Source organism: Vidua chalybeata, chromosome 27 (assembly GCF_026979565.1).
Source record: "Vidua chalybeata isolate OUT-0048 chromosome 27, bVidCha1 merged haplotype, whole genome shotgun sequence".
In the NCBI taxonomy this organism is placed as follows: Eukaryota; Metazoa; Chordata; class Aves; order Passeriformes; family Viduidae; genus Vidua; species Vidua chalybeata.
Window position 1 is genome coordinate 3,073,289 of NC_071556.1, and position 22,402 is coordinate 3,095,690.

The following is a 22,402-nucleotide window of genomic DNA, read 5'->3' on the forward strand; positions in this document are numbered from 1 at the left end:
TGTTGCTCTGACTGCCTGGACTCTGACAGAGGCTCTGGCAGCATTCCTAATGAATTCAGTGCTGCCCTTCACATCAAACAGCCACAGGAGAAGGCATTTCTCGTCCCCATCTTTATTCAATGTGCCAAACACGCGGCTCCCGGGCCTCACACTCACAACATATTGTTCACAGCTGCAGCTTCAAAAGAACCAGGGGAGAAGGAGGGGGGAGCTTGTGTGGGAGGCCCGGAGCGTGCTGGGGCTGCTTGTGGTCACCAAGTCCCATCAGGGAGGAGCTGAGAGCCCCTGGACACCACTCCAGCTCTGCTCCCCCGGGCTGCTGGGACCTGGCTGTCCCCAGCCATCCTGCAAGGCCATGCGGGATGCCTCAGACAAGGTCTGGGGCTGGTGGAGCAGAGGGGCAGGAGGTGGATGGACAGCAAGGGGGTTCTGTCCTACTCAGAGCTGCCTCTGCCCCCTCCTGTTCTTCCCTGCTCCACTCTCAGCCCAGCCTCATCCATCTTACAGGGCTGAAACCCAATTAGGGTGCCAGGGAGGGGGTGGTGCAGCGGCAGAGATGTCCATTAGCCTCGGGGATGGAGATGGAGCGATAGGAGCTCTAATGGCCTCACCAGGACTCTGATGACAGCCTGGCTGCCCCAGCTGCAGCGGCCCCTGACGCACTGGGGTGACACCAGAGTGGTTCAGCCCTGGTTTGCAGCCCGTGACAGCGATCTCGATGCAGATTTGGAGCCCTGTGCATGCACACGTGTGCCTCGTGTGTGCTTGCACGATTTAAAGCCACTCCAACACCCATAGGAGCTGCCCCAGGGGTGGCCCAGCCATCTGATTGTAAAGCAGCCCAGAGCTGCTCCATCCTCACCCTCCCTTGTCCCATTGGAAGAAGGATATTTGGCAGTGGAGCCTGCTGTGCTCTGAAGTTTAATTAACCCCGTCTCCCCCCTGAACAGGCTTCCCTTCCTCTACTCAAATGCCACAAATGATCCTTTGCAGATGCTAATCTGCAGAAGGGGAAAAAAAAAAAAAAAAGATTCCACATTTAATTGCAGAACATAAAGATATTACAGGGTCATTAAAACACCATGAATATGGAAATGAAATCCACAGGCATCCATGCAGATAATGGCAGGGAAAAGGGAGTTGCAGGTGAAGCTGAAAGGTGGAAGGGTGGAAAGGTCAGCTCCATCTGGATGCATCATTAACCCCACTCCAGGCAATCTCCAGCGGCCAGGGGGTGTCTCGGTTGTGCTGGCTTCACCCCGCGGGACCCGCAGCAGAGGGAGGGTGGTGCTGCCCGGGCAGAGGCCAAGTGGTGAGGGCTGGCCCTTGCTCTGGGGGTTTTGGGGATCAGCCTCTGCCTGCAGCTGCTCGAGCCTCCAAACATGGCTCAAATCTCCGCCAAACCTGGTCTGTGACTTGGACCATGGGACCCGACCGCCCAGGAAGGGATGCTGAGATGGTTTTGCTCTTCGTGGACTCTTTCCCACCCCAGGCCGGCTGTGGAGCCAGACTCAGCCCCCTGTGTGCCTCATTACTGCGTTGATCCCACCACCCTGTCTCCCCTCCGCCCCGGCTCCCTCCTGCTGCTCTCGCTGCCGGCTTGACACTGATGTGAGCTGCTAAGTGGAAAAAATTAATAGGGGCCTTGCTAATTAGAGCTGAGACACCAGGAAAGAGAGAGACACAGGCCAGGGTGGCTCTGCCACCCGGCTGCAGGCAGTGACGGGTGTGGCAGGGCCAGTGGGCAGCGTGCTGCTGGGCCACAGCCACGTGGACTTGGGGGCTTTTTGCCATGCCCAGGGTGCAGCCGTGCCTCTGTCCTTGCAGTCTTCAGGACGTCCCCAAGGAGCTCCAGCCCCCGGCATTCGGGTCCTGCCAGTTGGCACTGCCTGATGGGAGGGCATGGGTGAGGAGGGCGTGGTGCTGCTGGGACACCTCCGGATCCTCGGGGCCCTCCAGACCCCCAGCACAGCGCTGCCGTGCTTTGTGCCGAGCTGCCAGAGCCCCCCTGCCCTCGCAGCAGCAGCTTTTGCCTCCAGGGAGAGTGTGAGGAGGAGAAAAGCAGATTAGAGTTATCGCCGCATCTCCTCGCTGAGCTGAGAGCTAAATGTCAGATCACATCTGACACAGCTCCGAAGGGGAGGGCGAGGAGTCCCGGCGCACCCCTCATCTCGGGGGGCACCTCTGGGGGCACAGGCAGTGGGGCTGGCAGCTGGACGCCAGCCTTCCCCTAGGAGCAGAGGGGGGAGATGGCTGCCTCGGGGTCCCGCTGCCTCCTCTGGCTGGCACAATCCCAACCGCAGCCCCAGAAACTTTCCTCCTCCGGTTCCCATGGAAACCAGGAATTTGCTTCTCCCCAAAGTTGAGCTGCGTGCCTGCGCTGTCTGCCCATGTGGAGCCCCTTCTCCAGAGCCCCACGGGACGATGGTTTGGGATGGGTTGGGATGCTGGTCTGGCTGGCGTGGTGCCTCGGTGTCTGTGGAGCCAGAGCCCAGCTGTGGAGCTGGGGCAGCACAGACACCCAGCCCGGGATGTTCCTGTGCCAGACCAGGGTGTCCTGATAGGGGCAGAGGCGCCGAGGAGGAGGATTGTCACCTGCTCAGAACACTCTGTCATCTCCACAGCTCAGCCAGAGACAATGAGCAGCCTGCTGGGAAAATAGCCCGGCAGAGTGGCCAGAGAGCCCTCGCTCCAGCGCCAGCCATCGTGCAGCGTCAGCCCCTGCGACTGATGGCCACGCAGCGGGAGCCAGCCCCGCTTTGGGCTCCAGCTGGGAAGGACGCTTGGGGAGTGATTTGAGACGGTCCATCGGCAATCAGAGGTTTCAGCGCTCCGCTCACCTCCGGCGGGAAGAGGACGGCCTGACGTCCGCTCTGATGAAAGGAAAAGCTTTCCCCATCCATCAGTCCTGTGGGCTGGCAGGAGCTGGCCTCGGGCACCAGCCCTGGGGGCACTGAAATCTTGAGGGCTGAGCTGCGGGAGCTTTTCCGTGGGATAAGTGTGGAGGAGTCAGATTTAGACAACAATGACTAAAACTGAGCTTCAGTAAAAATTAACTCCAAAGAGGGGAATGTTCCAGGCGCTGCCATTTGCTGTCGGTAAAAATAAACCTGCAGGTTAAACACAGCCTTTTCCTTCTGGGTGCTCACGTGCCAGATCAGGGAGCTTCCTCCTGCTGAAATGGTTAAAAAGCATAAAATCACAGAGGACCAGCTCTGCCCTGCCCTGTTGAGCATCATCCCCATGGCTGAGATGAGGTCCCCAAGGCCCCTTGGTACTCAGGGGTGCATCAGGGCTGGGGTCACCTTGTTAGCACAGTTTTTGGGGTGCAGCGAGCATCTGCTCCACATCCAAGAGCTGGAGGGAGCTGGAAACATCAGGTGGTTTTTAAGGCTCTCTGGACACCTGGCAGGGCCCATCTCTGCACCAGCAGTACCTCCCAGCCACACAGCCCCCCTCCCAGGGCTGACTCCTTCCCTCCACCTGCCATTCTCACTGGGGTTTTAATTAGTGCTCCTCTGTATATTCAGCAAGCAGGAGCCCGGAATGGAAATGTACAGGTGTCCCCTTGATCCAGTTTCCATGGCTGCCGCTTCGAGGTGGGGGCTACATATTTTTTTTTTATATTTAATAATTTTATTACAGTGGCTTCAATCCACTTGCGAAGAAGGGAAGGGGGGAGAATGTGGGGGAATAAAAAATGCTGGATGAAAAGGCCATGTTCCCGTGGCTGGGCTTATTTGCTGTCATTCTTTTTCTCTTATTAACAAGCGCTGTTTTCCAACATGCTCAAAGTCCAAGAGCTCACTAACGAGATCCCAGCTCTCTTTGGTGTGGGGGGAACAGCCCAGGCAGCCCTGCTGGAGCCACACAAATGTCTGTGGGGCCACCCCAGAGACCAAGGGAGAGGAGCAGGATGGGCATCAGGGACACCACTGAGCTACGCTGACATGTCCCCATCCCCATGTCCCTGTTCCCACCCTCAGTCCCCTGCCCCATCCTGTGGGATTGGCCCTGGCATCCCTCACCAGCACAGCAAAGCCCACAAAGGGACCTTGGCCACCCCCGAGCAGCTCTTGGGGCCACTGGGTCGGTGCTGCACTGCCCTGTGCACAAGGAAAGGCCAGGGAGTCCCGGGGAAGAGGTCTCACAGCCCTGCCAGGGAATTGGGCTCGTGTTCAGGGACTGCCAGCACCACAATCTCTCCGCCCTGCCCCATCCTCCCTCGGTGTGGTGGCACTCGGTGACGGTGGTGGCTGCCCTGGATGCCAGCCCCAGAAACTCTCATCGTTTCCTCTCAAATCAGTCTCAATCTCCTCTGGTGCGACCAGTGCAGTGAGTGAACGTGCCCATCTGTCACCACGGGATTATTTAGCCCTGACCCTGCCTGTGAAAGCAGGCAAAATCTTCTCTGTTTACCCAGAACTCAGGATAGGTTTCAGCTTTTGTGCAACGGGCGTTAAAAATAACACAGAAACGGCATGGGCCCAGGAAAAATCCTCTCTCCTTGCACTGCACTGTGCGGCTCGGCTTGCCAAGTAGGAAGAAATCCCCTCTCCTCCTGGCAACGTCCCGCACTGTGGCAGGCAAACACACACGCCGAGCCACGGACCTATTAGTCACCAGTAAATGTTCTTTTCTCTCCCGATTTGTTTCCCTTTAAGCTTGATGTTTTCCTCTCCTGCTGCCCGGGCCTCGTTAGGCTGCAATTAAAGCCAGGAATCAAAGCGGCATGGTGCAATTAAAACTCGGGGCGGGATGCGGGATGCCCCGGGGAAGCCGGCAGCCGGCGCTGGGCTCTGCTCACGCACAGCCGCCTGTCCCCTGCGCGGCCCCGGGGAGCGGTGACAGTGCGAGGAGGCAGGACAGGCTCGGGCTGAGCCCAGCCGAGCTCTGCTGTGAAGATCTTCCGTCGTTTACAGCGTCACCAGATCTGGCACCTGGAGGATGAGCCGAGATGCATCCACTCCCAAAACAAGATGAATTTTCCTGGCTGTGAGAGTCGTAAACACACGGAGCAGCTCACAGTGGGGAAGAGACACTGCTCACGGTGCCTCTACCCTGAGATTAAATCTCTGTCCTGCCAGGGGAGGGCTGTGCCCATCCCTGCACAGGATCCTCCAGTCCCCACGGCCAGGGGGACGCGCTGACCGCTGCTCACTGCACCTTTCCCCGTGGCTTTCCTTGGGGACAGTCCTGAGGATGCAGCTCCCACGCCCAGAACCTGGAGCTGTCCTGCTGGCTCATGTCCCTGTGCCAGGGAGCAACTCAGGAACAGCCAGGCCATTGGTGTCCTGCTCCTGGCCAGGACGAGTGGGCTGGATGGAGCCCAGGACATGGGCTCGGGGCACCGCCCGAGCAGGAGCATTGTCAGTGCCCGGCGAGCCGTGACAGCAGCCGGTGAGGCAGTGGGCAGTGCCTGGACACAGCACGGCAGGGCTGGGTGCTGCTCTGGAAGGGTCACACCACCAGTGTGCTGAACCCCTTGGGCAGGGCAGGGCAGGACCAGCCAGCTCCACCAGCACCCAAGCCACTGCCACAGCAGCTGGCCCAGCCGAGCACCAGAGCTGGTACCCACGTGGGAAGTGCTGGAGTTGCTCACAGAGCAGGGCTGAGACCACCAGAGAGAGATCCCCTGCACTCATCTGTGCCAGAAACACCAGCACCCCATCGTAGCTCATCTCCCCACTGCTGGGGCCTGGCCCGACAGCCGCCCCACGCAGAGGCTGCCCCAGCTTTGAAAATAGATAGTAACAAGTGAGCGCGGGCAGCAGAAGTAGCAAAGCATATGGTAGGTGTTGGAGTTTATTCCTGTCGGTGAGTGTCAGCAGCGACAGACGGCTGGGGGTGGCGAAGCGAGAGGTTTTGGTAGGCGCCCGTGCAACACCACCCCACGGACTCCACAGCTGCGGCGAGGGTTGGGACCCTGCCACCCCCTGCCGTGTGCCATCAGGGGGGCACCCGGCGCCGCGATGCTCTCCTGGTGCCCGGCAGTGCAGCTCGGGGCTGTCTGAGCCCCCTCCCTGCACCTCAGGGATGTGCCCGAGGCACCCCTAACCCCCCCACAAATCCATAATGTGTTCGGGTGCTTCCAGACAAGCCTGTGGGTCCCATCTGCCCCAGCTGAAGGTCACCTGCCTGATCCGGAGGAACACCTGCGGGAGTGAATGGCTGCTCTCTGCTCCCAACTGCTGCTCTGCAGCCGTGGCTGCTCCCGGGGTCTGCCAGCACTGCCCGTTCAGCCCAGCCTGGCCCTGTGGCACTTGGGGGCTTCCATGGAATTGCCCTGGTGGCCAGACCCGCTCTTGCCACCCGACGCCTCTGCCGGGAGATGGGGTGGGCAGGTAGCCAGCGGCAGTGGGAGGGAACAGATTGTCCGCAAAAAAGCGCGTCAGTTCCCACCCGGCAGCTCGGAGCAGGATCTCCTGAGGGTTTATACCTTGTTTGTCTGAGCCCGCTCAGAGGGTCTGGGGCTGTTTAAGGACTCTTGGATGGAGCAGCATGGTGATGTGGAGCTGGGAAAGGTGAGCCCCACCCCAGCAAAGGCTGCCAGCAGGACTGTGGAGCTCCTGGTGCTCAGTGGCTTGGGCACTGCTGCGGCCTCGGTCACTTTGAGGATCCCATCCTGCCCAGGTTGGGCAAGGAACAGCCCTGGCAAGCACTGCAGACAGTATACACCCTCCCCTGGCACAGGTGAAACAAACACTCGCCCAGCAGCAGCTCACCTGTGGCTCCTGCCCTTGCTAATTGCAGTGTTCTTGCTTCACGCCGATGTGCTTGATAAGATTAGCAATTACAGAAACCTCATACGACAATTGGTCCGGGTCAGGAGCCGTGCGAGGGAAATTGGACGGAAGTGCAAATGGGAATTAATTATATCCTGGCAGTGCAGGGGTTGGAGGGTTTGAATCTGTATTTTTATGTATTTTTCAGTGCAACCTCTGGCTCTGCCGCAGGTGTGAAAGGTGCCAAGGGCTTCACTGCAGCAAAGATGTGCTCACTGCTGTCCAGGCCATCACAGAGCTCAGACAGGGGATGTCACAGGACAGCCCTGGGCTGGGATCCCAGTGCTGCCCTGGCATGGGTGAGTGTGGCCGCGGCATTGCTGGAGATCCCTGCCCTTCCTGCTCCCCGCCTGGCAGCTGCCGTTGTTATCTCCATTGCCATGGCAATGCCAGCCCGGCTCCCACGGCGTGTCCGCCTGTGCCTCCACCAGGCAGGCGCGGTCCCACGCCGGGCTGGAGCCCCGTTCCCACCACAGCCCACCCCACTGAACGGCCACGGCACAGGCAGCGGGGTTAACACAACCCCAAAACGCTCTGGGGGTGCAGATGGACATGTCCCCACACCCGAGAGGTGAGGTCTGGGTGGGAAGCAGGGGCAGAAGGAGAGTCTGCACCTGGAACACCGCCCAGCCCTGCCCTGCTGCACCCCGCCAGGTGCCCTCCACCACAGCAGGACCCCTGTGCCCCACAGCCCCACAGCTCGGCCATTGCCCCATAGCCCCCCTGTGCTGCTACCAGCCCATGGCCCCAAATGCTGTATGGATCAGCTCCCGGCTGCACTGATATTAAAGTGTTTCCCAGCAGCTGCTGGCGTTTAACAAATCCTCCTGCCTGCTTATTTATGCCATTTCTCGCCCTCCCACCTGGGCCTTCTTGATGCTTTAGGAATTTTGCAAACGTTTTAAAGGCAGCATTTCAAAGTCCACCAGGCAGCTAGCGAAAAGCAGGTCACTAGAAAGGGCAAGGAGAGGCAGGGAAGATCCTCCACCCTGCAAGGCAGCCGCTGCTCTCACCCTCATCCATCCTTGCATGCTCCCTGCACTCTCCCTGTACACCCACCCTGGCCCTAGCCCCAAGTCAAGGCTGGATCCGGGGGCTTGAATTAATGGTGAGAGGGAGTCCAAAGCGCCATTTCCCGTCCTCTGGTTGCCTTTTCCTGGCTATGGAGGCAAGATCTGGGCCCAGGTCGCTGTGTGCTGGGCACCTCTGCTCGCCCCAGGTACACCCTGGCAGCTGCTGCCACAGACCTGCATTTCAGCAGAGTGCCAAGTGCCTCCAGGCTGACAAGGAGCTGGAGGACACCTCTGCTGCCGGCGGGCTCTTGGAACCCCAGCCCGGGGGTTTCCGAGTCTCCTGGAGGAGCACAGACTGCTGGGTGCTCGGGGGTAACGCCGGGGTGTCACTCTCCACTGATGTGACTCTCTCGCCTGATGCGACTACAAGAGACTGTGGGATTCAATTAAGTTCTGTTTTCCTCCCAGTAACAGTGGGAGTCTCTCCTCTCCCCTTTAAGGCAGACACGCTGCCATGGAAGACAAATGCTTGCAATAAAGCGCTGGAGCGCGATGCCGGGGGAGGCCGATGCTCCCTGCAGCCGGCACTGCCCGGATCGCGTCCGCCGCTTCCCCGCGCCCTCCCCGCGCCTCTGCACGCCCGGTCCCGCACCGGCCGGCCCGGCCCGGGTGTCCAGAACCGTGTGGCGGAGTCGCCACGGGCACCGGGCTGGCTCCGGCGCAGGACCCGCAGGGCCACCCCCTTCCCCGCGTGGAGCCCCCCCGCCACCGGCCGAGCGTTGCCAGGCAACGGGAAGATGCTTTTCTGACCGAAACGGTAAATCGGCAGCCGGAGTTGGGGGTGGGGGGAGGGAAATGGCTGGGCTGGGGCTGCCCGCGGGAGCACGCGAGGCTCCCCCGGCCTCAACAGCACCCAAAAAATCCCGAGAGGAGAAGCAGGCGTTGCAGCCCTGCTCAGCCAAAACTGCCGAGGGCCCCCGAGCGGTGCCAAGGACAGCGCTCGGCACGGGGACCCCCAGCCTGGCTGGAGGATGGGGCAGGGACAGGCTGTCCCCAGCAGGAGCAGTCCCACTGTCCTCCTCACTGCAGAACCCTCCCGGGAGCCTTGGCCCTGCCGAACATCTTGGATGAAATTGAGCCCCTAATTTGCCCTCTCCCTCCCTCGCCAGCCACCACGCCATGGCTAAATGAGCTCCAGGCAATTTTCTCAGAAGTTGAGTCCTCGCGCTGTGGGAACACAGGGCTAAAAATAGCCCTGTGTGTGCCTCTCACCCAGGTGAGCCTCACTCCCTCACCCCGGAGATCAGGGCTCCTCCACATCCAGCCGCCTCCCCTGCTCTGCCTCAGTTTCCCGCACCGATTGGGCCACCCAAATGTGCACCACAGCTGTGGTGACCTCGGGAACCCTGACCAGAGGAATCCCCGTGCAGGGGAAATCTCCCAAGGCTCCCCTGGTGTGCACAGCGATGGGCAGAGCCGCCCTTGGGCTCGGAATTTCACCTGGCTGTGCTTTACCTGGGCACCCCCTGACCCGAGGGGCTGCGTTGTGCAGTGGGGATGTATCACCCTCTTCCCCAGCAGCAGCTCCCAGTTCAGGCACTCCTCTCAGCATGACCAAGCCCTCCCAGGTCCAGTGAGGCAGACGCATCTCCTTCCCACGGTGTCTCAATTACAAATTCAGAGTTAAATCTTCCCCCACAAGATACCCCTCTCCACCCCTCTGGCTGCTCCCAGCGCTTCAAATGTTGAACACTTTCCAGGGATTTTCGTGTGCTCAGGCTGACCCCATCCACTCTGGTTCAGACTAACTTAATCAGCCTCATTTTGTTACTAACTGCTGCATCTTTGGACCTCTAGAAAAAGCACGACTTAAAATTATTAGCACCTACTAAGCTGCTTTCACCACCCCTGTGGGGGCCAGAGGTGAGAGAACAGATCTGTTCCCACCCAGCCTCTATAGCTACCAAAAATGACAAATTATCAAAATTGTGGAAATTAGAAAAGTGGTATTTAGGTAGCAGGCAAACACTCCTCTTTTCTTCAGCAGCATCTGGCTAGGAACAGATTTGGAAGTGGCAGGTGGGGAGAAAAGAAAGCAACCTGAATGCTGTCAGCTGGGCGAGGGGGCCCTGGGAGTGGCGAGAACAAAAACATCACCATTTTCTTCATCACCAGTGCTGAGAAGAGCTGCAGGGGTCAGGATGAGGGAGCAGGCGAGGAGGAGGAAGGACACCCACAGAGTGTGGGAAGGGGCTCTCCCTCAGCACAGCCCTGTGAGCTGGCAATGCCGTGGCTCAGCACAGCCCTGAGTCCCCCCTCAAGCAGGAACAGCACCTTTCCCCTTGTACCCACCTCTCCCAGGAGATTCACTCCCACCTCACCCCACAGCACCAGGGGAAGAGCTTCAGAAGCACCTTGAGCCCCTGGAAGGCTGCTGGGAAAGGGGAGCAGCACCCAGAAGAGCAGCGCTGCTGTGTCTGGACAGTGTTGAGGGTCCAGCTCTGCTCCCCCACACAGGAAGCCATCAAGAATGGAAATATCTTGGGGAAAGCAGGAGCCAGGGCCACACCTACATCTGTTTTAGAAATTACTTTATTGCACTAAAAAGAGGAAATCATCTGTAAACAAACAATCCATTCAGGTATTAATATATTTTTTCACTCCAAAAATACATCATTAAATCCAGCCACAGAAATATCAAAGCAGGAACAATAGAAAATAGCTCCAGCTGCAGAGAGACCCATCCAAGCAACAGCCCTTGCTCCCACACCACCAGCCCAGCACAGAGCAGGGCTCACAGCAGCTCATCCCGGGGCTCACTGCATGGTCACACACCCACCTCCAGCAAGACAGCCCCGGGACAGGCTGGGGTGGGGCAGGATGAGAGTCCCCAGGCCCTTGGGTCTCCTTCTGGGGTCAGCCTCAACCCAAGGAGCAGCCCGGGGTCCTGCTCTCTCCTCCCCCAAACCCAAAGGCACACGGTTCTTCTGTGGGGGGTGCCACTCCTCAAACCTCTCAGAGCACCAAAGCCTTCGTCCCAGCTCCCACTCCCCCTCTTCTTGCAGCCTGTCCCCCCCAGCCCCTCGCAGGCACAGCAGCCCAGGGAGCACAGGGTGAGGTGTGCTGGGGCTGTCAGGCAGCAGCCAGCTGGGCAGGGTCCCCTTCCTGCCCCAGACCTCCTCAGGGGCAGGATATTCACCCCACACCCCAGGGTGTGACACCTCTCCCTATGCCCCCCTCCTCTGCCCCCAGGATGAGCCAGGGCACTTGGGGGCCGGGGACCTTCCCTCGTGCTGGCTCCTGGGGGAGCGCAGGGAAGCCTCAAGTGGGAAACTCCCTGTGAAGGATGGACATGTCAGCTCCTTATGTCCTGCATGTTTTCAACCACAAGCTCAGCAAACAGCCACGATCACCCTGAATCCCCCCGACATGCAAACACGGCGCCGTCAGAACTACGCCTCGCGTACCTGGAACATATTTACAGACAAAGTAAAACGCTGCAAAAGATCAGCCTCGGATATAAATAGTCAACACTGAGATCTGCCATCTGCTGCAAAAGGACAAGGAAGGAACATGGACTGCCACCACAGAGGTTAACACAGAGGGGACACGTGTGTGCGTGTGTGTCCACGCGTGCTGCGACAGGCGGGGACGGGAGCGCTGCAAACCCTGCTCCCTGCACAGAAACATGCAGAGCCCAACACAAAGGGTGACACCACACCAAACAACAACGCAGCGTGTTTCATCCACCCGCAGAAATGCCCCGGCTGGCATCCTCCCTGCCCCCACTGTCCCCAGCCAGTCAACCGGGGTGACAGGGATGGGAAGGGTTGGGAGCACCTCGTTCCCTCACAAAAGGAAACTGAAAGCCAGGCCAGTCACTTTGAGAAGCCAGATCCCGCTGGGCACAGGAGCTTGGTGGCCCCACAGGACACATCTCTGCTGCCCAGTGGGTGCAGCCACTTGAAAGATCCTCTGCCCTCATAGACAAGGGAGGATGGAGGGTTGTGGAGCCTCAGCCTGCCCCCCTGCTCAGCCTCACCTGGATGACCCCAGCACTCAGTGGGGGCTACTCCTGTCACCTCAGCTTTTGTCAGCAAGCACATCTGCTGGGACGCTGCCTGGGACCATCCATGTGCCAGGGCAAGGGGTGCCAGCCCCCAGCATCTCCCTCCCGTGGGCAGGGGAAAGGCACAGGCAGCCTCCTGGATTTGGGCAAACCAAAGCCCCCAAAGCTCCATGAGCAGTTTCCCACTGGGGGTCAGCAGTGGGGGACAGTGCTGGGGTGGGCAGGGAGGGCAGCCCGGGAGGCTGCAGGTGTCAGACCAAGCCAACCTTGCAGCCTCACAGGGCTGAACTGAGTCCAGGAAAGGCTCAAAAGCCACAAACCTGACTCATCCTCCAGGATGACCGCCCTTGGCCCACTCTCGGGTCACCTCTGCAGTATTTTCTTTGCAGTTTCCAAGACCAGAAACTTGTCTTTTAAATTAAATCTGTCACCTGACTACAGGTGCTGGGGTTTTGAGAGGTGGCCGTAAGTGTGCTACAGAGATTTACCCACCTCCAACCTGCTTGGCGGCAGCTGGAGACCACAGGCACAGGGAGGGAAGAGTCCAACAGGTGCTTCCATCCTTCCTGGCGGGGAATGGGCTGGAGGCTCCCCACTTTCTGCTGGGCTCCAGGAGATGCAGCCCCGGGGCAGGACCAGGGAGGGAGCAGGGGCAGAGGCTGTGGGTGCCAGCTGGTGCTGGCAGAACCCCGCAGCAGCACCATTCCTGGGGACCCCCACACTCTGCCACGACCCCGGCCCTCCTCAGGGGGCCCTTCCAAACCCTCCTCCAGCGGGGCTGGGGCACAGAGCCGACCGCCCTGCCTCGCCCCGGCCCCACAGGTGAGAGGGCTCCCTCCGGGGCTGGCAGCAGGTACCTACAGGCAGGACAGGAGGGCGGTGAGTGGCAGCTCCTTCTCCCCCAGCAGCGTGTCCCGCTTAAGGCTGCTGCCCTTGTTGACCACCTTGAGCTTCAGGGACATCTTCCTGGCGTGGCCGGGGCCCAGCCCATCGAAGAAGAAGTCCTCGTTGAAGACGGGGTTGCGGCTGTTCTTGACAATGGTGCTGCGCTGCTTCTGCAGCTTCCCGGGGTTGAGGCACAGCGAGACGCAGCAGTTGATGCTGCGCAGGTCGACGAGGGCATCGTAGAGGTCCTCGGCGGAGACGAGGCGCACACGCAGCCGGGCGTTGGAGGGGTCGTACTCGGCAGCCAGGCGCAGGCTGCCGCCCCGGCTCAGCCGCAGGCTGTGCTCGCGGTCACGGCCCGCGGGCAGGTCCAGGGGCAGCAGGGCGGTGGGAGGCTGCGTCCCGGCCGGGGCGCTCCTGGCACGGCGCTGGGCGCTGGGGCTGGTGTCGGCCGAGCTGTCGTCAGTGGACAGCGAACTGTTACGGGCCACCGAGTGCTTCAGCTTGATGACCTTGGACTGGCTCTCCTGGCTGAAGAGCTTCAGCAGGGAGACGGAGCGGGAGAGCAGCGGGGAGCCGAAGGGCGAGGACTCTGCCGAGGAGCACGTGTCGCTCTCTCCGCCGCTGAAGTAGCGCCCGGGGTGCATGAGGGCGGCGCCGAGGTCAGCGGGTGTCCGGCGGCCGCTCTCGCCGTTGAGCTTGGCTTTGCGCTGGGCGCTGGGCGAGGTGACGGGCGAGGGGCAGAGGCTGCTGTGCTCGCTGTGGAAGAGGGACTCCTTGCGCCGGGTGTGGGGGCTCTCCATCAGCGTGGCAAAGCCGTAGGAGGTCTGCGCCTTGGGCACGTAGGGCAGCGACATGGCCGTCTGTGCCTGCGGGTCCACGTTGGTGCCGCAGCTCCCCTCGGTCCAGTCCTCAGCGGTCTCGATCTGGATGATGTGCCGCCCGGTGGTCCGGGACCGGGAGCGGCTGGACGGGCGGGGGCTGCGCGGGGGCTTGCGCTTGGCCAGGTCCTGTTCCGAGACTGAGGCACCCAGAGCAGCCGCTGCGGGCACCTCGGAGCCCTCAGCCTCGGCGGGTGCCGCGCTCAGCTTGGGCGGGATGAAAAAGTCGGGGATCTTGTCGGGGGTGAGGACGTTGCTGTAGCGGGACCCCCGCGAGGACTCCTCTGTCCCCGCGCCCCGGGACCCGCCGTTCTCCGCCACCCCGCGCAGCCGCTCCAGGAGCCACATGTTGCTGCCGGGTGTGGGGCTGGAAGAGACCCGAGGGGCAACGCTATCACCGGGGGCCCGGCACCGGCAGAGGCAGGACCAAGCCGGAAGCCCCGGGAGCGACCAGCGGCAGAGCGGAGAGACCCGGACCTGGCAGGCGCGGGAACGGGACAAGGACGGGAGGAAACTGGCCGCGCCGAGGGACACGGCGACCCGCCAGCCCGGGGAGGAGCGCGAAGGAAACGGCGGCGAGGAGCGGGGATCGGGGACCCGGGGGACGGGGACCCGGCGGCGCCGAGGGATGCGATGGGACGGGGCAGACGCGACGCGACGCGACGCCGGGACCGACGGACCGACCGACCGGCGCCGCCGCGAGCAGGACGTTGCCGGGAACCGCCGCACCTGGAGCGGAGCCGCCGCCGCCACCGCAGCCCGGGCGGGGCGGGCGCGGACGCGCTTTTATACGGCGGCGGTGGCGGCGGCGGCTCCGCTCCTCGTCCGCGCCGCCGTAATCCTCCGAGTGCGGCGCCCCCACATTTCTGCGCGCCGCGCGTGGCCGGACCAGGACTGGAACCGGGACCGGGACCCGGACCGAGCGGGACCGGGACTGGGACCGTGAGGCCCCGGGGTGCTGATGCTCGAGAGGTGCAGGAGCCCGGGCCCGGGACACCCGGCCGTGTTCCCACGGGAGTGTTGTGTGTGGGATGGGGCCAGGAGCGGAATCGGGACGGCGGCAGCCCCGTTCCACCCCTCCCGCCCTCCCGGTGCCCCCGGTCCGGAGCGCGGCTGTTCCCCTCTGGGTGCAGCCGCTCCCCACGCCCAGCTCTTGATTTCAAAGTGCTGAATGAAGCCAGCAGCATCTCGGGGCTGAGGAGTTGTTTCATTGAGTGGTTTAATATTGCCCTAGAGGAGCTGGGGGAGGCAGTGCCACATGTCACACTCCCCCATGTCACACAACCCACCAGCCCCCTGAGGGATGCGGTGGTGGCTGGGGACACCGGGACAAAACGTCAGGAGGGTTCACGGAGCATCACAGCAAGCCCCGGTGTTGTGGGGGCTCGGGAGACTCAACCGAGTGATCGGGCCCAGCCCCGGTCCCCCGGGGATTTACAGCCTTGGGGACAGGGATGCACCGAGAGGGACAGTGCCACAAAAGGGTCAAGCGGCTGTTCCTTCCTAGCTGCTGCCCCGTGGATGCCGTCAGGCTGCTGGGAAGCACCATCATTCCTCAGCAGTGCAGGGCTGGCAATGACGGCCGGGAAGAACAGCCTGGTGTGGTGAGCGCCTTCCGCGGGGGCTGCTGCGGGAGGCCTCGGCTCCCTCCGCATCCGCACTTGGAGCTGGTAAAAAGAGGCATCCGGCCGTGCCGAACCAGACCGAGGGCTGGGATGTCTCAGGGACAGCAGTGGGGAGGGGACAGTGAGGTCCTGGCTGGACCCTGGGCTCTGACTGCGGGATGCTGAGCCGGGTTCTGCAGGGAGGAGAGGGCAGATGGAGCCCGGGGGAGGAGGACGAGGCTCACGGAAGGGGAAGCTGGTGAACAAAAGGCCGATGTTTGCTTTTCCTCCACCCTGAGAAACTGAGGGTAAACAAGGTGCAGAAATGGTTGAGTTCCCTTGAGATAACAAAGAGCGCTGGGGCCGGGCCAGCTCTGCCCGCGCGGCTCGGGGCCGGTGCCTGCAGAGCACGGAGGGGAGCAGGGTGCTGGGAGCTGCCTGGCTGCGCTCCGGCAGGGCTGGGGACGCTGGCAGGGGCTGGCAGAGCTGGGGACATAGCTGGTGGAGCCGGCAGTGTGCTACCACCTGCTGGAAGCTGGGAAGGAGGGAAGCCTGCTGTGGGAAAGGGTTTGTGCAAGGACGCCCTGAAAAACCGAACTGGGCGTGTCTGTTGCCCGCACATTTGAGACAGATGCAGGGGACAGGTTGGTCAGCGAGATCTCCAAGGCCCTGGGAGAGCAAGGAGGCCACGTTCTCTGCAGCTGCTCTTCTGTGGCTTCCTAACCTTCCCCAAACACCTCAGCCTTCCTGTAACGTTGCAGCCTTCCCATCATAGGGGCTGAAGAAGCAGCAGCCCTTTAACCCAGGTATGGGTTGAGGCACAGAGCCCCCTGCACCCATTGGCACCACACACCAGCCTCAACCAAAGTGGTTAAATCCCTGAAACATCCACCCCACCAGCCCTTCATCCCTTCAGGGCAACATCCCCGGGGCTGCAGGGCGAGGCACCGCCAGCAGGTGAACCACACAGGCTCGGTTCTCCAGCAGTGAAATAAGAAAGTCGGGGCCCTCACTGCCTTTCCCTGCCTCTGTTGAGGGAACAGTGCAATTATCTTTGCAGACGCATCACTCCACGACAAAAAATAGCAGCTGAGATGGAAGCACCATGTCCCCGCGGAATCAGCTATCAATGGAAAATTACGCATTCATTACTGGGCTTTATTTAGGGGATTATTTTATTCATTGGCTCAGCTGGCACTGGCCAGCCGGGACGCCTTGTCTGGCAGTGGCCATCCCCAGCGAGGGGCTGGGGGTGCTGGGGTGACCCTGCTCCCCGAGGTGGGTGCTGGCAGCAGCACTGGGCATGCAGAGCAGAGCCAGAACAGGCCACCAGTGGCCAGGGCTGGTGCTGGACCCCCCCAAGTGGCTGTAACACAGGAGCCACAGCCAGGCCCACCCACAGCTCTGGCTCTGCTGGCTGCCACATTCAAAGTGGGTCACAGCTTGGCTTGTGCCACTCAGAGCCACCCCAGGAGGCCCAGGGGTGGGTGGCCATGTGCTGCTCCAGGTGGAGGCAGGAGGGGAGCTGGCAGGGCAGGGAGCTGCCAGGTGTGAGGAGGAGAAGGCGTGCAGGGCCAGCTCTGGGTGCCAAAGGCCACTCTGAAGCCAGGGGGACACCAGTGATCCATGGGGGACAGGGTGACCCAGAGGGGCAGAGATAAGTGTGACTGGACAGGATGGGTTGGCCAAGGTTAGACCAGGCAGGAACTGGTGGTGATGGAGACCTGTCCCAGCAGCATGCCCAGGGGTGGCATGAACCACCTGTGTTCCTTGCTCATTTCCAGGTTTAATTAGAAATGTATTTCAAACCACAAACCTGTGCCCAGCACCAGACACAGGGCAGGTAAAGGGGGCTGTGTGTGCCACAAAAATCTGCCAAAGCCCCGAGCTGGCCAGGGGGCCCCCACAGGCCATGGGACACCTCGTGAGGCAGTGCCAGCAGCTCAGCCCTGCCCTGCACCTTCCCACAGTAGCTCCATCCTGGCCCTGGCCTGGGGAGTGCTGCAGGGGCTTGGGGCCACATGGAGCATCATGTGGCAGCCACTCCTAGGGAAAATCCAGCTGAAAAGGGATGTCCCCAACAGGAACATCCAACAGCACCAGCGTCCAAGAGATGGTCGTGCCTGGCCCCACGGGCAGAGCCAAGCCAGGGGCTACAGCAACATCCACCAGCCCCCATTCCAGTGCTGGGGCAAGCGGGGGCAGCCCTGCCTGAGACAGCTTCAGGCTCCATCCCTCCTGCTGAGGCCACTGAGCAGTTCCCACCCCAAGAGCGTTTCACCTGTGAGTGTGGAATTAAACGTCTTTGTGTCCAGCTGGGCAGGGCGCCCCATGCAGATGATGGAGGTAGGCAGCAGCCAGGGAGGGCCTGCAGAGCCAGGGATCACACAGCCTTGCTGAGGAGGAAAATGGGGAGCCTGACCCTGCACTCCAGGCACAACTGGAGAAGGGGAGCACAAAGGGACCCCAGTTTTGCCCTAGGGTGAGTCCAGAGCCAGGGGAGCAGGTCGGGGACTCACGTACCCTCTTGGCATCACTGCTTCCTCTGTACAACCTGGCGGAGGTGCAGCTCGCTCTCTGCGGCCACGATGGGCTGCTCGTTCTGCCGGTGGTGGCTGATGAGGTGGCTGATGCTCTCAAACAGCACGTCCTTGGTCCTCACCTGGGGCCGGAGCACAGTGGTCCTCAACTCAGGAGAGTTGCCTCTCATACAGCATCCAGTTGCCACACCCTGTGCCCACCCACACCTGCATCCCCCATCACCCACCCCACACCCTGCCCCTACCCTGGTCCCAATCGCCCACCCTGTGCCCTGCCCTCACCCCCATGCCCTGCCCTCACCACTCCCTCGGGATCCACCAGCAGCAGGTGCTTGGGCTGCCCGCTGTGCATGCCGGTCAGCACGTACTGCCCCGGGTTGGTGAGGCTGTCCCGCACCAGGAAGTCCCCGTCCATCTGCAGGAGCCTCTCAGCATCCCGCCGGCTCATCCTGCCGTGGTACCAGGGCTCCCGCCGCAGCTGCTCCTCCGTGGGGGCGATTGGGGCCTTCCTCGTGGGGGGGCTCGGCCACTGGTCCTCAATGGGGGGACTGGTGGCACCCCCTGCAATGCACTCGTGGAGCTTCAGGGCATCCTCGAATGGCCCTGTGGGATCCAGGGGTTGTGGGGTGTTACACCCAGGGCACCAGGCAGGGCTGGGCTGTGGTGTGGACAGACCCCAGCTCACGGCCCCCAGTGCACTGCTGTGGACTCGGCCAGTGCCAGCACCTCCGGGGCTGTGGCGGGTGACCCAGACAGCTGCTGGCACAGCTTGACCACTCCACAGCAGCTTCTGCACCATTTCCCCCGGGGCAGTGCCTTACTCATGTCAAAGAGGTCCTTTTTGGGGCTCTCCTCTGCCGCTCCATGTGCCACCAGCTCCGGCTCCCAGGCGTCCAGGCTCTGCGTGTTCACGTACATGTGCTCCTCGTAGTCCCGTGGCCCCAGGGTGTGGCCGTCCGCCTGCAGGTACCCGTCGCAGGGCTGGCCTGCGAGGACGGCCATCACCGCTGGCCAGGACTGGGCAGTGTCACAAGGACCCCCCCCAGCTCGTGGCTTCCCCCCACAGCAGTACCCACCCTGGCTCTCCAGGTCCCAGGGTGGCCCCAGCTGGCTGCTTGGGTCTCGCCTGGCTGCTAACCCGCCCTAGGAAAGGAGACAGTAAGAGCCTTGGGGGGGGCCCTGCCTGGACCCCCATAGCAAGGCCAGCAGCAGCTCTGAGGGGCTCACCTGGCTGGGGGGGACAGAGCTGGAGGGCTGAGTGCGGACGTGGCCCAGGGCTGTGCTGTGGCGGAGCCGGGAGTCAACCAGGCCCCCCGGGGGGGGCTCCTTCCCTGGGATGCTGTTGTAGTAGTCGTGCTCAGCCGCCTCCTCATCCTCCCCCCAGGCTGACTCCTCTGCAGCCAGCGCCCTGCAGCAGGGATGGGTGAGCTGGGGACACCCTGCCTGGCTCAGACCATCCCCACACCCTGCAGTGACAGGGGTTCCCAGAGCCACCCCCAGCCAGGGGACGTGCCCGGGACAGGGGTGCAGCAGGGCCCCCCGCCCCCCTACCTCTCTGGGGGTACCACCACCTTGGGGGGGCTGTGCAGGTACTGCTTGAAGCGCAGCTCAAAGGCCTGTCCCACCGTGCTGATGACGCTCTGCGCCAGCCCCTCGCAGCACTCCAGGATGTGGCAGGCTGCGGACAGACAGACGGACGGTTTGAGTGTTTCCCCCACACTGCCATCGCTGCAGCAGGACCACCCTGAGCCACCCGCCGTGTTCTCCAGGAGGGATCTCCTCCTCCAGCCTCCACCCCCCAGTTCATCCCTCCTCCAGAGAGCCCCCAGGCGTGGAGGCCGATGTCACCTCTCTGGTTGATGGGGTCCTTGGCGACATAGGCGACATAGTCCGTGGTATCCTGCAGACAGAGCAGGAGATCAGCACTCATGTCCTGCTACTCTGGGGGAGCAGGGCTGGAGGTGCCAGGGCGAGAGGACAGCTCGTCCCCAGTCCCACGTCCTGACCCAGGCCAGGCTGCCCTGTGCTCAGCTGGCAGTCCCTGTCCCCAGCACCCCGGGGTGTGCATGACTCACCATGTCCCCACCGGAGGCGAAGGAGATGGACTGCATGTGGTGGTTGGCGATGATCTGCATGGGGAACACGGCCCAGGGCGGCATTAGCAAAGGGGCCACTGGCTCACAGGCTGGCAGGCAGCAGGACTGTGTGCCCAGGAACACTCACCTGGCGCGTGGTGGGGATCATGAGGTTCAGCCCATCAACAGAGATGTTGACAGCGATGCTCATGCCAGCAAAGTGCAGGTTGCTCTTGCCCAGGATGGAGAACAGGGCTTTGTTGGGAGCCTGACAGGGGAGAGGATGGTGGGGCAATGAAGACCACCAGGACCAGGCTTCCTTGGGTGAATGAGGAAGGGGGGAGATGCCCCACAAGGCCCCAGGCCCACAAACTGGACAAGCACCCCTGGTGCCTTGTCCCACAGCCTTGGCTTGTCCCAGAGATGGACAAAGATGAGTGGAAACTCACCTTCTTCTTCCAGATGCCCTTCACACCCGGCACTGCCTCGTATAGTCTGTTGATGGCTTCCCTGCAATGGACAGACCCTGGCCTGCTCACTGCTCCAGACCCCCAGCCCTTCCCAGCTGCCTTCCCCCCCACATTGCTCTGTGGGGTCTGGTGGCACGAGCCCCCACAGCCCCAGGCACTGCAGCCTCCCGCAGCGCTGCCCCACGTCACGGCCCAGTACGTAATCCCAGCCGGGGCCACCTCCCTTCTCCTCTTTCCAGCCATTGATCTGCGGCAGTGCCCTTCGTCCGTGTCCCTGCGTGCAGGGGTGGGTCCTGCAGGGCACGGCTCCCCCGGCCCCGTGCTCCCCTCCCTGCACAGGGCCCTGGGGAGGGGGAGCACCCAGGGCCACCGGGGGCTTGGGGTGGCACTGGGGTGCAGGAGAGTGGGACTGCAGGGCTGTACCTGGTGACCTGTGTCCGGGTGTTGAAGTCGAGGGACCTCATGGAGCGCAGCACCTCAATGCACCCCATGTACTGCGGGGGCAAAGCAGCACGGCAGGGCAGGCAACGGAGAGGAGAGGCCGGGTGTTAGGGACAAGAACCTTCCACACCAGCTCCAGGGATCACACAGCAGCTTTCACCCTCCACCCCAGAACACCCCAGCACACGCCCAGACCCCGTGCTAAGACCCCACAACCCCATCTGTGTGCTACAGCTTGTGATGCCTCGTAGGGGCTGGCAACGCTGGAGTCCCAAGGTGGGCTCCACGGCCCAGCAAGCCGCTGGCCTCTGGCCCCATCACGGATGTGAAGTGCCGGGGGCGGCCGCCCCGGTCCAGCCGTGGGGGGGGGGACTCGAGCGAGGGCTCTGCCCGCAGCCCTCGGGAGGAGCGGCCGGACCCACCGAGCCCCGCACACGCCTGGGGCCGGGGTCTCCGCGCCCTCCCGCGTCGCCAGGCTCCGGCGGGACTTACCCGGACAATGTAGGAGACGCCGGGCCCCAGCACCCGCTCGTCGGGGTGCAGCCAGCCCTGCGCCGGTTTGCGGATGAAGCTGCCCTTGCGGCTCCACTCGTCGCCGCCGGGCCGGGCCCCCGCCGGCGCTGCCGCCGCCCCCCGCGCCCGCCCCGCCGTCCCCCGCGCCCGCCCGCCGCCCGGCAGCGCGCAGGGCGCGGCGCAGAGCGGCTCGCAGGCGCCCAGGACGGCGGCCAGCCCCGAGGGGGACTCCGCCGCGGCGGGGGCGTCCCGGGCGGCGCCGGCGGGGCCGCGGCCGAGGAAGCCGCTGGAGCCGGGGAACTTCCACTGCGGCATCCGCGGCAGCAGCGCGCAGAAGGTGGTGCCGTGCTCGGGCTCCTCGCCCGCCGCGGGGCACGGCGCGGGGGCCGGCGACGGCATGGGGGCGGTCAGCGGCTCGTCGCGGAAGCGGTCATACTTGGGCTCCGGGAGCATGCCCGGGGCCGCGCTCCGCTCCGCTGCCGCCGCGCCGGCTCCCACCCCCCGCCCGCTCCCCCGGGGCCGCGCCGCGCTGATGTCATGGTGCGAGCGCTCCGCCGCCCGCCCGGCCCCGCATCCCCCGCCCCCGACCCCCCCTCCGCCCCGCCGGACCCGCGGCCGCCGGAGCATCCCCGTCCCGCCCAGCATCCCCGCCCACCCGAGCATCCCCGCGCACAACAGCATCCACCCCACGCCTGGGCTGCCCTCGCCAGCAGCGCTCGTGGGGCCGGAGCCACCCACGCTCTGCCCTCCGTGCTGCTCTAAACCCCCTGGCCATGGCCTGCGGCCGCGCCAAGGCCCGCGGGGCTGGCGCCGGCCCTGTGAGTTTCCAGCTTTGCCGCAAGCCTTGGGAGCGAGGGGACGGGGGCGGCAGGCAGAGGAGGGTGACGGCCCCTCCCAGAGCCACGGGGCTGAGGCACAGGCTGTGACCCGCTCGCGTTTTGCCTTAGCTGGAGCGAAAGCGGCCAGCAGCCCCCGGCACTGCCCTCGCCCACAACAGGGACGTTTTCTGCTCTTTCCACCTCTGCATTCCCGGGAAGCACTGCAGAAGCCCAGGGCAGGCCGGGGAGGCGGGGGAGGGCTTGGCCAGGCTTCCATGCACAAGCGGGCTGCCCTACTTCTGTGCCTC

General features: G+C 63.0%; 2 protein-coding genes across 3 annotated transcripts; both read right to left on the reverse strand.

Moving 5' to 3' along the window:
* Positions 1–10,127: 10,127 nt before the first annotated feature.
* On the reverse strand, positions 10,128–14,105 carry C2CD4C (C2 calcium dependent domain containing 4C). Its single transcript, XM_053965915.1, has one exon. The coding sequence runs from the start codon at positions 13,979–13,981 to the stop codon at positions 12,725–12,727; it is 1,257 nt and encodes a 418-aa protein (XP_053821890.1). The 5' UTR covers positions 13,982–14,105; the 3' UTR covers positions 10,128–12,724.
* Positions 14,106–16,374: 2,269 nt separating this feature from the next.
* SHC2 (SHC adaptor protein 2) lies at positions 16,375–21,760 on the reverse strand. 2 transcript variants are annotated; one of them, XM_053966198.1, is made up of 13 exons: positions 21,256–21,760; positions 20,746–20,816; positions 20,302–20,362; positions 20,001–20,120; positions 19,853–19,906; positions 19,626–19,677; positions 19,329–19,455; positions 19,005–19,185; positions 18,854–18,920; positions 18,599–18,763; positions 18,079–18,380; positions 17,761–17,899; positions 16,375–17,633 (listed from the first exon to the last, which is right to left on the reverse strand). In XM_053966198.1, the coding sequence occupies exons 1-12, from the start codon at positions 21,727–21,729 to the stop codon at positions 17,771–17,773; spliced, it is 1,803 nt and encodes a 600-aa protein (XP_053822173.1). In that variant the 5' UTR covers positions 21,730–21,760; the 3' UTR covers positions 16,375–17,633; positions 17,761–17,770. The 2 variants fall into 2 exon arrangements, with proteins under 2 accessions (XP_053822173.1, XP_053822174.1); XM_053966199.1 differs by lacking the exon at positions 16,375–17,633 and having other exon boundaries at positions 17,814–17,899; positions 18,146–18,380.
* Positions 21,761–22,402: the final 642 nt, after the last annotated feature.